General features: G+C 44.6%; 1 protein-coding gene across 1 annotated transcript in view; it reads right to left on the bottom strand.

Moving 5' to 3' along the window:
• Positions 1-12,236, bottom strand: part of EFHC2 (EF-hand domain containing 2) — a 49,189-nt gene that overhangs the window by 14,834 nt on the left and 22,119 nt on the right. Inside the window, exon 10 of the mRNA XM_072137769.1 lies at positions 2,958-3,154. Within this exon, the coding sequence (XP_071993870.1) occupies positions 2,958-3,154 (197 nt within the window). The remainder of the gene's footprint in view (positions 1-2,957; positions 3,155-12,236) is intronic.

Here is a 12,236-nt window from a genome sequence, read left to right as displayed (position 1 = left end):
TTCAGGACATGTATCTTTGGGGTAGACAACCATTTATGGTGCATTGAAGCTTATAGACCATACTTGCTCCAATAAGGATTCAGCTAAAAGAATGTGCAAATACATTTTTCTGGGTGAAAAAAGAAATATGTGCCTCCAATACCCTCTCTATGCTCTTTATCAGTGCTGAGCAGTCACATTTTTTGAATACAGGACATTTTGCTAATTTTTATCCTAAACATCACATAAATTAAGATGTTTTTCAGAGATACACAAGAAGAAACTGTAATAGTTTTAACTAGAAATATTTTTAAATTGGTGTCAGATACCTGTCCAGAAAACCACAATCAGAGTTGGCGCAAGCTGTCAGTATGGATAAGCAGTGCAAACTAACCCTGCAACATCCCTGCGGGCTATGGCGCTTTCTACAGCAAATAAACAGCCCTGGGCAAACCTACTATCAGGAACCTGCTAACAGACCCTGGGAGACCCTGCAAGGTGAGAGGGAAACTTATTTCATCTGGCAGCTTCCGGATGGTGGAGTGGAGAGGTAACAATAGGTCAGAGACAGACCAGTGTTCCAACAAAGACATGTGACAAATGTGTACAGCCAATAACCAAACACAGTGTGAGATAGGGAGAGTGGGGTAACTCCGGGACAGACAAGACACAGCGACAATCAAAAGATAACAGAGACAATTGAAGTGAGACAGAACTGGGTCCAATCAACAATGGCAGCAAAATACAGAAATGAATAGCAAGAAAATGGCCATTATGACGTAGCAGATATACAGTATAGCAAAAAAAAGTGGATAACAAGTGTCAGGAGATTAGTAGAACCAGCAAGGTGCAATTGAACCTGGTAGATATATAAATGAGTTCCTGGATGCTGCCCCCAACAGCAGATGACTGGAACGGAGTTCATCACTCAAGTCAACCGTTTGCTGGACAGATTTAAGCTGCAGAGGAACTGGATGTGGCTCAATCAGTCCCAATAGAGCAGCAACCTTAGCCACCATTCACACACACCAAACAGTAAGGAAAATCAACACAACCCAAGTCTCTGCGAACAGAGGGAGACTTTAGCACAGATGATACAATTGAATGGGGTTATCAATTGTTAAAAAATTACAAAATTCTTAAGACTTTATGTAAACAACCTGAGCTAGCTTTTCTATGTATATGATGCTCTTGTGTTCCCAACACGCATTTGATTTATTGATTATACCTGTACCTTTTCCTGTATAACTCTTATTCCATAACCTTTATTTGTCTTTTATTTTGCTTGTTACTCCTCCAAATAAAACTATATTATGCAAAAAAAATGGGCAAAGCATTTAAAACCATCACGATAAACAGCTACAGTCCTGATTTCATTCCTCCTCAGGTGACTTAGACAGAGAACCAGTGTAGGATTGAGTTTATGTATGTAAATCATCTCAGAAAATAACATTCCAAAATATAGTACACACAAAAAATATGACAGTTAAAAAAAATGTCAAAACAGCAAAGTGAAATACAAAAGCCACATGTGTATAGCTAAAACTCAGTTCAGGATCTAAATGAGCTGTTTCTGGCCAGAAAAATGCATTAATAAACCATGGAATGTCACTGCCTGGCGATATTTTTATAGATTGTGAATATTTTAAGATAAAGCATCTAAACTTCTCTTATCTTGTTCACATTCTGGCCAAGCTCAACTTCTAAATGATGTTTCAGATTTTTGAGCGTTATTTTTAACTGTCACATTTCAGCCAATGTCAATGCCTTGGGTAAGAGTTGATGTGGAATGCCTGGGTTATGAGGTGTATTGGGCTCTCATGTTACCCAATCTCCGCTATATGATATCTTCAAATTGTTTCTTAAATATAGATTTACCCTTCTTAAAATTGTTTCCATTCAGAATTCATTTTTGTTTCATATAAAAACATATTTTTGTCATTAAATAAATTGAAATGTTGTTGAAATCATTCACTCGTACGCCATCATGTGTTGTAGTGAGAAGAAAACCTATTGGTATGCTTTGTTTAGCGTTGTGTTAGTAGAATACACCTACTTGTAGTTCACAATTACTCCTGTCTAAAGTCCCTTATGAAGACTTATTAACATTATAGAAATATCTGCACCAATAGAAACTCCCTAGTAACTAAACCTGCTGTAATGCATACTATATGTCGTACTTTTTACTAAGTATGTGAAAAAATGTTTAAAAATATCACCAAAAACTTTTGAAAATTATATTTAAACTTTGTAAAAATTGTTATTTATTCATTGGCACATTCCCTTGAAGATAGATCATGTGACATGTTGCATAAGTCTGCATGAAAAATGCTAGAAATTTCTTATACCTCTAAACTTCAAGGGGTTGGGCAGTTTCCATCATGTTTTTGTAATGTGAGTGGGGGCAGGTTATTAAGTAATTGACAAATATATATCTATTAATAGTTCTGCACAATTTTCACTGGTAAATTGCCTAGTATCCTGACCCCCTCACTTACACACACACTACAAAAATCATGCGATAAAGTGGCCAACCACTGTAAGTTAATTAACCCAATGCTTATATAAGTTGAAGGGCTTAATTATTAATCAAAGCAGTTAAGGTAGAAAAGGAGAGGTGAATCTGCCTAAACTGACAGCAGGATATCGTATAGGGATAGAAGTTGAGCTCTATATGATTTGAAACTGAATTTCTGGTCTTTAGTAGGGTTGAAAAGAGTTCATGCTTAGGCTATTTTCAGAATTTTCTTAGACTGGGATGGAGAACAGATAAATGTGTTGCTTACTCTCTATTCATCCTGGCCTCAGGATGGGGTACGATAGACCACCATTCTGGAGATAGGTGCAGGTCCCAGAGGTGGGACCCTTGTATATCAAGTATTTCTGTTCATGAGAGTACCCCTTTACCTGTACCCCAAACCTCTCCTTGCATATACTCCTGTGCTTGATATTATCGGACATCCAAATATTATACTCACCTCATAAGCATTTTTCTCCATATACCTGAAGACATATTCATCTGCATCGATTAAGACAAACTTGTGTCCATTGAAATTAACCCGGGCGCCGACAAAAAGATCTTTAGCTTTGAAATATTCTGACATCTCTGTCTTAAATAGCTCCTGTCCAGGTTTCTTGACACGACATCTTTCCAAAAACTTGCCACCTATGATTCCTACAAACAAAAACACACAAATATTAAATAGGGACACAAAACACCAGCAACGAGAGGTACACTGTGGCTCATCCATTTCAATACACAACCCAAATGATTGATTTTATTGAATTAGGAATAGTCTGTGATTATAACATCTTCTTGTCCTTGAATTACATTTCCTTGGCTTCCTTTTCCTTTTGTATGACTGACGGGCTTCTCTGCAACCCAGCAAGCAACATATCCAGGCTAGGCGTAGATGCCGAACAATGGATATCGAACCCAAAGCTTGCATCCAAATATATCTCCAGATATCTCTCTAATTTACTCTAATTTTGCCTAAAGACATGACATCATCACATGGATTGTGCCGTATTGGTTAACCCCTTGGCCGATTTGGCCCGTTTTTGTTTTTGTGTTTCTATTTTTCACTTCCCATCTTCAAAAATCTATACCTATTTATTTTTCAATGTACAAAGCTGTGTAAGGGCTTGTTTTATGCCTAACCAATTGTACTTCATAGTGATGGAATTTCAAATTCCATGCCATGCTGTGGCAAGTGGAAAAAATTCTGTGAAATTGGGGATAAAAAGCATTTACACCATTTTCTTGTTGGCTTGTTTTTAAGGCTTTCACTGTGCATTCCAACATTTCTCCTTTATTATTTGGGTCTTATGATCACCGGAAAACCATATTTGTATAGGTTTTATTAGGTGTTAATTAGAGATGAGCGAACATACTCGTCCGAGCTTGATGCTCGTTCGAGCATTAGCGTACTCGAAACTGCTCGTTGCTCGGACGAATACTTCGCCCGCTCGAGAAAATGGCAGCTCCCGCCGTTTTGCTTTTTGGCGGCCAGAAACAGAGCCAATCACAATCCAGGAGACTCTGCACTCCACCCAGCATGACGTGGAACCCTTACACGTCGATAGCAGTGGTTGGCTGGCCAGATCAGGTGACCCTGGAATAGACTAGCCCCTGCCTGCGCTGCTCGGATCATTCTGTGTCTGGATGCCGCTAGGGAGAGAGCTGCTGCTGGTCAGGGAAAGCGTTAGGCTGTTCAATTAGAATAGTGTTAGGCAGGAGTGATTCTACAAGAACCCAACAGCCCTTCTTAGGGCTACAATAACGTTATACTTTTTTTTTTTTTATTTGCAGCTAGTACCATATTGTGAGGAATTTGCAGGGGGACTTGCTACCGTTGTGTTTAGCTCTTAGTGACACACATATCCACCTCAAACACCAAAGTGGGAAAATTTATTAGGGGTTTGATTTCAATTAGGCACAGTCTGCCATTTACTTTTTATTTTACGTTTATTTTTTCATAACTCAGCGTCATCTCATCTGGCATAGCAGTGTGCTTTCATACTTGGCTAGAAAATAGCCATAGGAGAATCCAAACGGCTTACTTACGCCTACAATAGCGTTATATATATTTTATTTCTGGTTGATCTGCTGGTGGCTGTCCTTGCTGCAGTGCATCTACTACCAAATTGTGAGGAATTTGTAGTGAGACTTGCGACCTTTGTGTTTAGCTCTTAGTGACACACATATCCATAGCAAAGACCGAAGTGGGAAAATTTATTAGGGGTTGGATTTCAATTAGGCACAGTCTGCCATTTCCTTTTTATTTTACGTTTATTTTTTCATAACTAAGCGTCATCTCATCTGGCATAGCAGTGTGCTGTAATACTTGGCTAGAAAATAGCCATAGGAGAATCCAAACGGCTTACTTACGCCTACAATAGCGTTATATATATTTTATTTCTGGTTGATCTGCTGGTGGCTGTCCTTGCTGCAGTGCATTTACTACCAAATTGTGAGGAATTTGTAGTGAGACTTGCGACCTTTGTGTTTAGCGCTTAGTGACGCACATATCCATCGCAAAGACCGAAGTGGGAAAATTTATTAGGGGTTTGATTTCAATTAGGCACAGTCTGCCAGTTTCTTTTTATTTTACGTTTATTTTTTTAATAACTCAGCGTCATCTCATCTGGCATAACAGTGTGCTTTCATACTTGGCTAGAAAATAGCCATAGGAGAATCCAAACGGCTTACTTACACCTACAATAGCGTTATATATTTTATTTCTGGTTGATCTGCTGGTGGCTGTCCTTGCTTCAGTGCATCTACTACCAAATTGTGAGGAATTTGTAGTGAGACTTGCGACCTTTGTGTTTAGCGCTTAGTGACGCACATATCCATCGCAAAGACCGAAGTGGGAAAATTTATTAGGGGTTTGATTTCAATTAGGCACAGTCTGCCATTTCCTTTTTATTTTACGTTTATTTTTTCATAACTCAGCGTCATCTCATCTGACATAGCAGTGTGCTTTCATACTTGGCTAGAAAATAGCCATAGGAGAATCCAAACGGCTTACTTACGCCTACAATAGCGTTATATATATTTTATTTCTGGTTGATCTGCTGGTGGCTGTCCTTGCTGCAGTGCATCTACTACCAAATTGTGAGGAATTTGTAGTGAGACTTGCGACCTTTGTGTTTAGCTCTTAGTGACACACATATCCATAGCAAAGACCGAAGTGGGAAAATTTATTAGGGGTTGGATTTCAATTAGGCACAGTCTGCCATTTCCTTTTTATTTTACGTTTATTTTTTCATAACTAAGCGTCATCTCATCTGGCATAGCAGTGTGCTTTCATACTTGGCTAGAAAATAGCCATAGGAGAATCCAAACGGCTTACTTACGCCTGCAATAGCGTTATATATATTTTATTTCTGGTTGATCTGCTGGTGGCTGTCCTTGCTGCAGTGCATTTACTACCAAATTGTGAGGAATTTGTAGTGAGACTTGCGACCTTTGTGTTTAGCGCTTAGTGACGCACATATCCATCGCAAAGACCGAAGTGGGAAAATTTATTAGGGGTTTGATTTCAATTAGGCACAGTCTGCCAGTTTCTTTTTATTTTACGTTTCTTTTTTTAATAACTCAGCGTCATCTCATCTGGCATAACAGTGTGCTTTCATACTTGGCTAGAAAATAGCCATAGGAGAATCCAAACGGCTTACTTACACCTACAATAGCGTTATATATTTTATTTCTGGTTGATCTGCTGGTGGCTGTCCTTGCTTCAGTGCATCTACTACCAAATTGTGAGGAATTTGTAGTGAGACTTGCGACCTTTGTGTTTAGCGCTTAGTGACGCACATATCCATCGCAAAGACCGAAGTGGGAAAATTTATTAGGGGTTTGATTTCAATTAGGCACAGTCTGCCATTTCCTTTTTATTTTACGTTTATTTTTTCATAACTCAGCGTCATCTCATCTGACATAGCAGTGTGCTTTCATACTTGGCTAGAAAATAGCCAAAGGAGAATCCAAACGGCTTACTTACGCCTACAATAGCGTTATATATATTTTATTTCTGGTTGATCTGCTGGTGGCTGTCCTTGCTGCAGTGCATCTACTACCATATTGTGAGGAATTTGTAGTGAGACTTGCGACCGTTGTGTTTAGCGCTTAGTGACGCACATATCCATTGCAAAGACCGAAGTGGGAAAATTTATTAGGGGTTGGATTTCAATTAGGCACAGTCTGCCATTTCCTTTTTATTTTACGTTTATTTTTTCATAACTCAGCGTCATCTCATCTGGCATAGCAGTGTGCTTTCATACTTGGCTAGAAAATAGCCATAGCAATAGGATAGCATCGTTTGGTTTTAAAAACTAAAAAACACAAAAAAACACAAAAAAACACAAAAAAAAGTAAAAAAAAAATTAAAGTTATAACTTTCATTTTCAAAATGTTTAACCCGAGGGCTAGGGGTAGAGGACGAGGGCGGGGACGTGGGCGTCCAACTACTGCAGGGGTCAGAGGCCGTGGTCCTGGGCGGGGTGAGACACGACCTGCTGATGAGGGAGCAGGGGAACGCTGCAGAGCTACACTCCCTAGGTTCATGTCTGAAGTTACTGGGACTCGTGGTAGAGCACTGTTGAGGCCAGAACAGTGCGAACAGGTGATGTCGTGGATTGCCGACAATGCTTCGAGCAATTTGTCCACCAGTCAGTCTTCCACGCAGTCCACCCATGTCACCGAAATCGACACTCCTCCAGCTCCTGCACCTCAGCCTCCTCCTCCCCAGTCTGCCCCCTCCCAGGAAAATTTGGCATTTGAACCGGCATACTCTGAGGAACTGTTTTCTGGACCCTTCCCACAGTCACAAACCACTTGTCCGGTTGCTGCTGAGCAATTTTCCGATGCCCAGGTTTTCCACCAGTCGCAGTCTGTGGGTGATGATGACCTTCTTGACGTAGTGGAAGAAGTGTGTAAAGAGGTGTCCGATGATGAGGAGACACGGTTGTCAGACAGTGGTGAAGTTGTTGTCAGGGCAGGAAGTCCGAGGGGGGAGCAGACTGAGGGATCGGAGGATGATGAGGTGACAGACCCAAGCTGGGTTGAGAGGCCGGGTGAACACAGTGCTTCTGAGACGGAGGAGAGTCCTCGACCAGAACAGGTTGGAAGAGGCAGTGGTGGGGCCAGACGGAGAGGCAGGGCCAGAGCAGGTGCATCAGCGCCAAATGTGTCACGTAGTGAAGCTCCCGTGGCGAGGGCTCCCGCGGCGAGGGCTAGATTTTCAGAAGTCTGGAGGTTCTTTAAGGAAACAGCGGATGACCGACGGACTATGGTGTGCAACCTTTGCCAAACCAGGATCAGCAGGGGTTCCACCACTACTAGCTTAACTACCACCAGTATGCGCAGGCATATGAATGCTAAACACCCCACTCAGTGGCACCAAGCCCGTTCACCTCCGGCCGTGCACACCACTGCTCCTTCCCCTGTGTCAGCTGATAGTCAGCCCCCTGCCCAGGACCCTGGCACAAAAACCCCATCGTCGCCTCCACGATCCTCCACAGCATCCACCAGCGTTCAGCTCTCCATACCCCAGACGCTGGAGCGGAAACGGAAATATAGTGCAACCCACCCGCACGCCCAAGCCTTTAATGTCCACATCTCCAGATTGCTTAGCCTGGAGATGCTGCCCTATAGGCTAGTAGAGACCGAGGCCTTTCGCAACCTCATGGCGGCGGCCGCCCCTCGGTATTCGGTCCCCAGCCGCCACTACTTTTCCCGATGTGCCGTCCCAGCCCTGCACCAGCACGTGTCAGACAACATCATCCGTGCCCTGACCAACACCGTTTCTGACAAGGTCCACCTGACCACGGACACGTGGACGAGTGCTGCGGGGCAGGGCCACTATATATCGCTGACGGCACATTGGGTTAACTTGGTGGAGGCTGGGACCGAGTCTGACCCTGCGGCTGGTCATATACTGCCGACGCCGAGGATTGCGGGGCATACCTCGGTCCAGGTCTTTCAGGCATACTATGCCTCCTCCTCCTCCCACCCCTCCTCCACCTCATCCTCCGAACTACCATCCGTGGGCATGGCGCCATCAGTCGCTAGCTCTAGGCACAGCAGCAGTGCCGTCGCTAAGCGACAGCAGGCGGTGCTCAAACTGCTGAGCCTAGGCGATAAAAGGCACACCGCCCAAGAACTATTACAGGGCATCACGGCGCAGACTGATCTGTGGCTGGCACCGCTGAACCTGAAGCAAGGCATGGTTGTGTGTGACAACGGCCGTAACCTGGTGGCGGCTCTGCAACTCGGCAGACTGACACATGTGCCATGCCTGGCCCATGTGTTAAATCTGATAGTTCAGCGTTTCCTCAAGACATACCCCAATCTGTCTGATTTGCTCATGAAGGTGCGCCGCATCTGTGCGCATTTCAGGAAGTCCAGCACAGATGCTGCCACTCTCAGGGCAGCGCAGCGCCGCCTCCAACTGCCCGCTCACCGACTGTTGTGCGACGTGCCCACGAGGTGGAATTCAACATTAACCATGTTATCCAGAGTTTACCAGCAGCGCAGAGCGATTGTAGACTGCCAGATGTCAACTTTCACCAGAACTGGTAGTTAGGTCAGTCAGCTTCCTCAAGTCTACAATGAGGAGTGGACGTGGATGTCTGATATCTGTCAGGTGCTGAGTAACTTCGAGGAGTCAACACAGATGGTCAGTGGCGATGCCGCCATCATCAGCCTCACCATCCCGCTGCTTGGCCTGTTGAAAAACTCTCTGATCAGCATGAAGTCGGAAGCTTTGCGCTCGTCACAAGAGACGGGGGAAGAAGATTCCCTTGTTGATAGCCAAAGCCCCCTTAGGTCTGTTTCTCAGCGCATATCGGAGGAGGTGGAGGTGGAGGAGGATGAGGAGGAAGAGGAGGAGAATGTTGGCGAGACACAAGAGGGGACCATTGTTCAGTCCTTCACTGTTCAGCGTGTATGGGCAGAAGAAGAGGAGTTGGAGGAGGAGGAAATGGACAGTCAGGCCAGTGAGGGGAGTGAATTCTTACGCGTTGGTACTCTGGCGCATATGGCAGATTTCATGCTAGGCTGCCTATCCCGTGACCCTCGCGTTCAAAGAATTTATTTCAGCACTGATTACTGGGTATTCACTCTCCTGGACCCACGGTACAAGCAAAATCTTTCCACTCTCATCCCTGGAGAGGAAAGGAGTGTGAGAATGCATGAATACCAGCAGGCCCTGGTGCACAAGCTGAAACAGTATTTCCCTTCTGACAGCGCTAGGGGCATAGTGCGTAGTTCTGCGGGACAAGTAGCGAGGGAGAGTAGGCGAGCAGGCAGCTTGTCCAGCACTGGCAAGGGTACGCTTTACAAGGCTTTTGCCAGCTTTATGTCACCCCAGCAAGACACTGTCACCTGTCCCCAGTCTCGGCAGAGTAGGGCTGATCTTTACAGAAAGATGGTGAGGGAGTACGTAGCTGACCATACCATCGTCCTAAATGATCACACAGCTCCCTACAACTACTGGGTTTCAAAGCTGGACATGTGGCACGAACTGGCGCTGTACGCCTTGGAGGTTCTTGCCTGCCCTGCCGCTAGCGTGTTGTCCGAGCGGGTTTTCAGTGCAGCTGGTGGCATCATCACCGATAAGCGTACACGCCTGTCGACTGACAGCGCTGACAGGCTGATGCTTATTAAGATGAATAAAGCCTGGATTTCTCATAATTTCCAATCTCCACCAGGTGAAGGAAGCTCAACCTGAATAATTTATGCACTCCTCCTCCTCCTCATTTTCCTCCTTCTCCTCCTCTTTGTACACTAAAGCAGAGGAAACTGGCTATTTTTTGACAGGGCCCACTGGCTCTAGCTATAGTACTTTATGCATTTAATTTTTCTGGAGGGCCACCTACCCGGTCCTCTGTTTTAAACAATTTTTGGGAGTGCCACATACAGGCACTCAATCTATTCAATTTTTCTGGAGGGCCACCTACCTGCTCCTCTGGTTTGAAAACTTTTTTGGACTGCCACATACAGGCACTCAATCTATTTCATTTTTCTGGAGGGCCACCTACCTGCTCCTCTGGTTTGAAAACTTTTTTGGACTGCCACATACAGGCACTCAATCTATTTCATTTTTCTGGAGGGCCACCTATCTGCTCCTCTGGTTTGAAAACTTTTTTGGACTGCCACATACAGGCACTATCCAAATTAAATTGTCTCCATAGCAGCCTCCACACGTTGTCTCCATTGCTACCTCCAAAAGTCGTCCATATAGCTGCCTCCATACATCGTCCCCTTATCAAACGAGGTGTGTCAGGCAGAAATTTGGGTTGTTTTCATGGATTCCACATCAAAGTTGTTAACTTTGTCGCCACTCTGCTGTGTTATCCCCAAAATATACTGGCAAACTTTTACCATTTACGGATATTATTTCAGCGCTTCTTGCGCATCTGTTTACATTCCCCTCACCCGCCATATCCCAAACTTATAAGAACGCTACTACACTTCACTTGGTGGAGGCTGGGACCGAGTCTGACCCTGGGGCTGGTCATATACTGCCGACGCAGAGGATTGCGGGGCCTACCTCGGTCCAGGTCTCAAAGGCCTACTATACCTCCTCCTCCTCCCACCCCTCCTCCACCTCCTCCTCCTCCGAATTACCATCCGTGGGCATGGCGCCATCAGTCGGTAGCTCTAGGCACAGCAGCAGTGCCGTCGCTAAGCGACAGCAGGCGGTGCTCAAACTGCTGAGCCTAGGCGATAAAAGGCACACCGCCCAAGAGCTATTACAGGGCATTCCACATCAAACTTGTTAACTTTGTCGCCACCCTGCTGTGTAATCCACAAAATATACTGGCAAACTTTTACCATTTACGGATATTATTTCAGCGCTTCTTGCGCATCTGTTTACATTCCCCTCACCCGCCATATCCCAAACTTATAAGAACGCTACTACACTTAACTTGGTGGAGGCTGGGACCGAGTCTGACCATGGGGCTGGTCATATACTGCCGACGCAGAGGATTGCGGGGCCTACATCGGTCCAGGTCTCAAAGGCCTACTATACCTCCTCCTCCTCCCACCCCTTCTCCACCTCCTCCTCCTCCAAATTACCATCCGTGGGCATGGCGCCATCAGTCGGTAGCTCTAGGCACAGCAGCAGTGCCGTCGCTAAGCGACAGCAGGCGGTGCTCAAACTGCTGAGCCTAGGCGATAAAAGGCACACCGCCCAAGAGCTATTACAGGGCATTCCACATCAAACTTGTTAACTTTGTCGCCACCCTGCTGTGTAATCCACAAAATATACTGGCAAACTTTTATAATTTACCGATATTATTTCAGCGCTTCTTGCGCATCTGTTTACATTCCCCTCACCCGCCATATCCCAAACTTATAAGAACGCTACTACACTTGATCTTATACAAAAGGTTCTTTGAAGTGCTGTTTGGGGAGTAGCCTAGAGACAGGGGCTTGGATTGGCGAAAGCTCGCCTGGAAGCGGAGCGCCAGCTCCATCCCAAGATCCAACTAACATAGTTTTAACTACAGCACCTTTAATCTACTACTAGTTCACTGCCTCCATAATTGTAATAATAATAATCTTTATTTATATAGCGCCATCATATTCCGTAGCGCTTTACAAATCATAGGAAACAAATACAAATGTAATGTAACAGAGCACAACATTTGTATGGAACAACAGGAGTGAGGTCCCTGCTCGCCAGAGCTTACGGTTTATGAAGATGATGGGGTAACACGAGGTAAAAGAATATTTAATGGTC

Source organism: Engystomops pustulosus, chromosome 2 (genome assembly GCF_040894005.1).
Source record: "Engystomops pustulosus chromosome 2, aEngPut4.maternal, whole genome shotgun sequence".
NCBI classification, from domain to species: Eukaryota; Metazoa; Chordata; class Amphibia; order Anura; family Leptodactylidae; genus Engystomops; species Engystomops pustulosus.
Note: the sequence above shows the minus strand (reverse complement) of the source record. Positions and strands in the feature narration are given on the sequence as shown.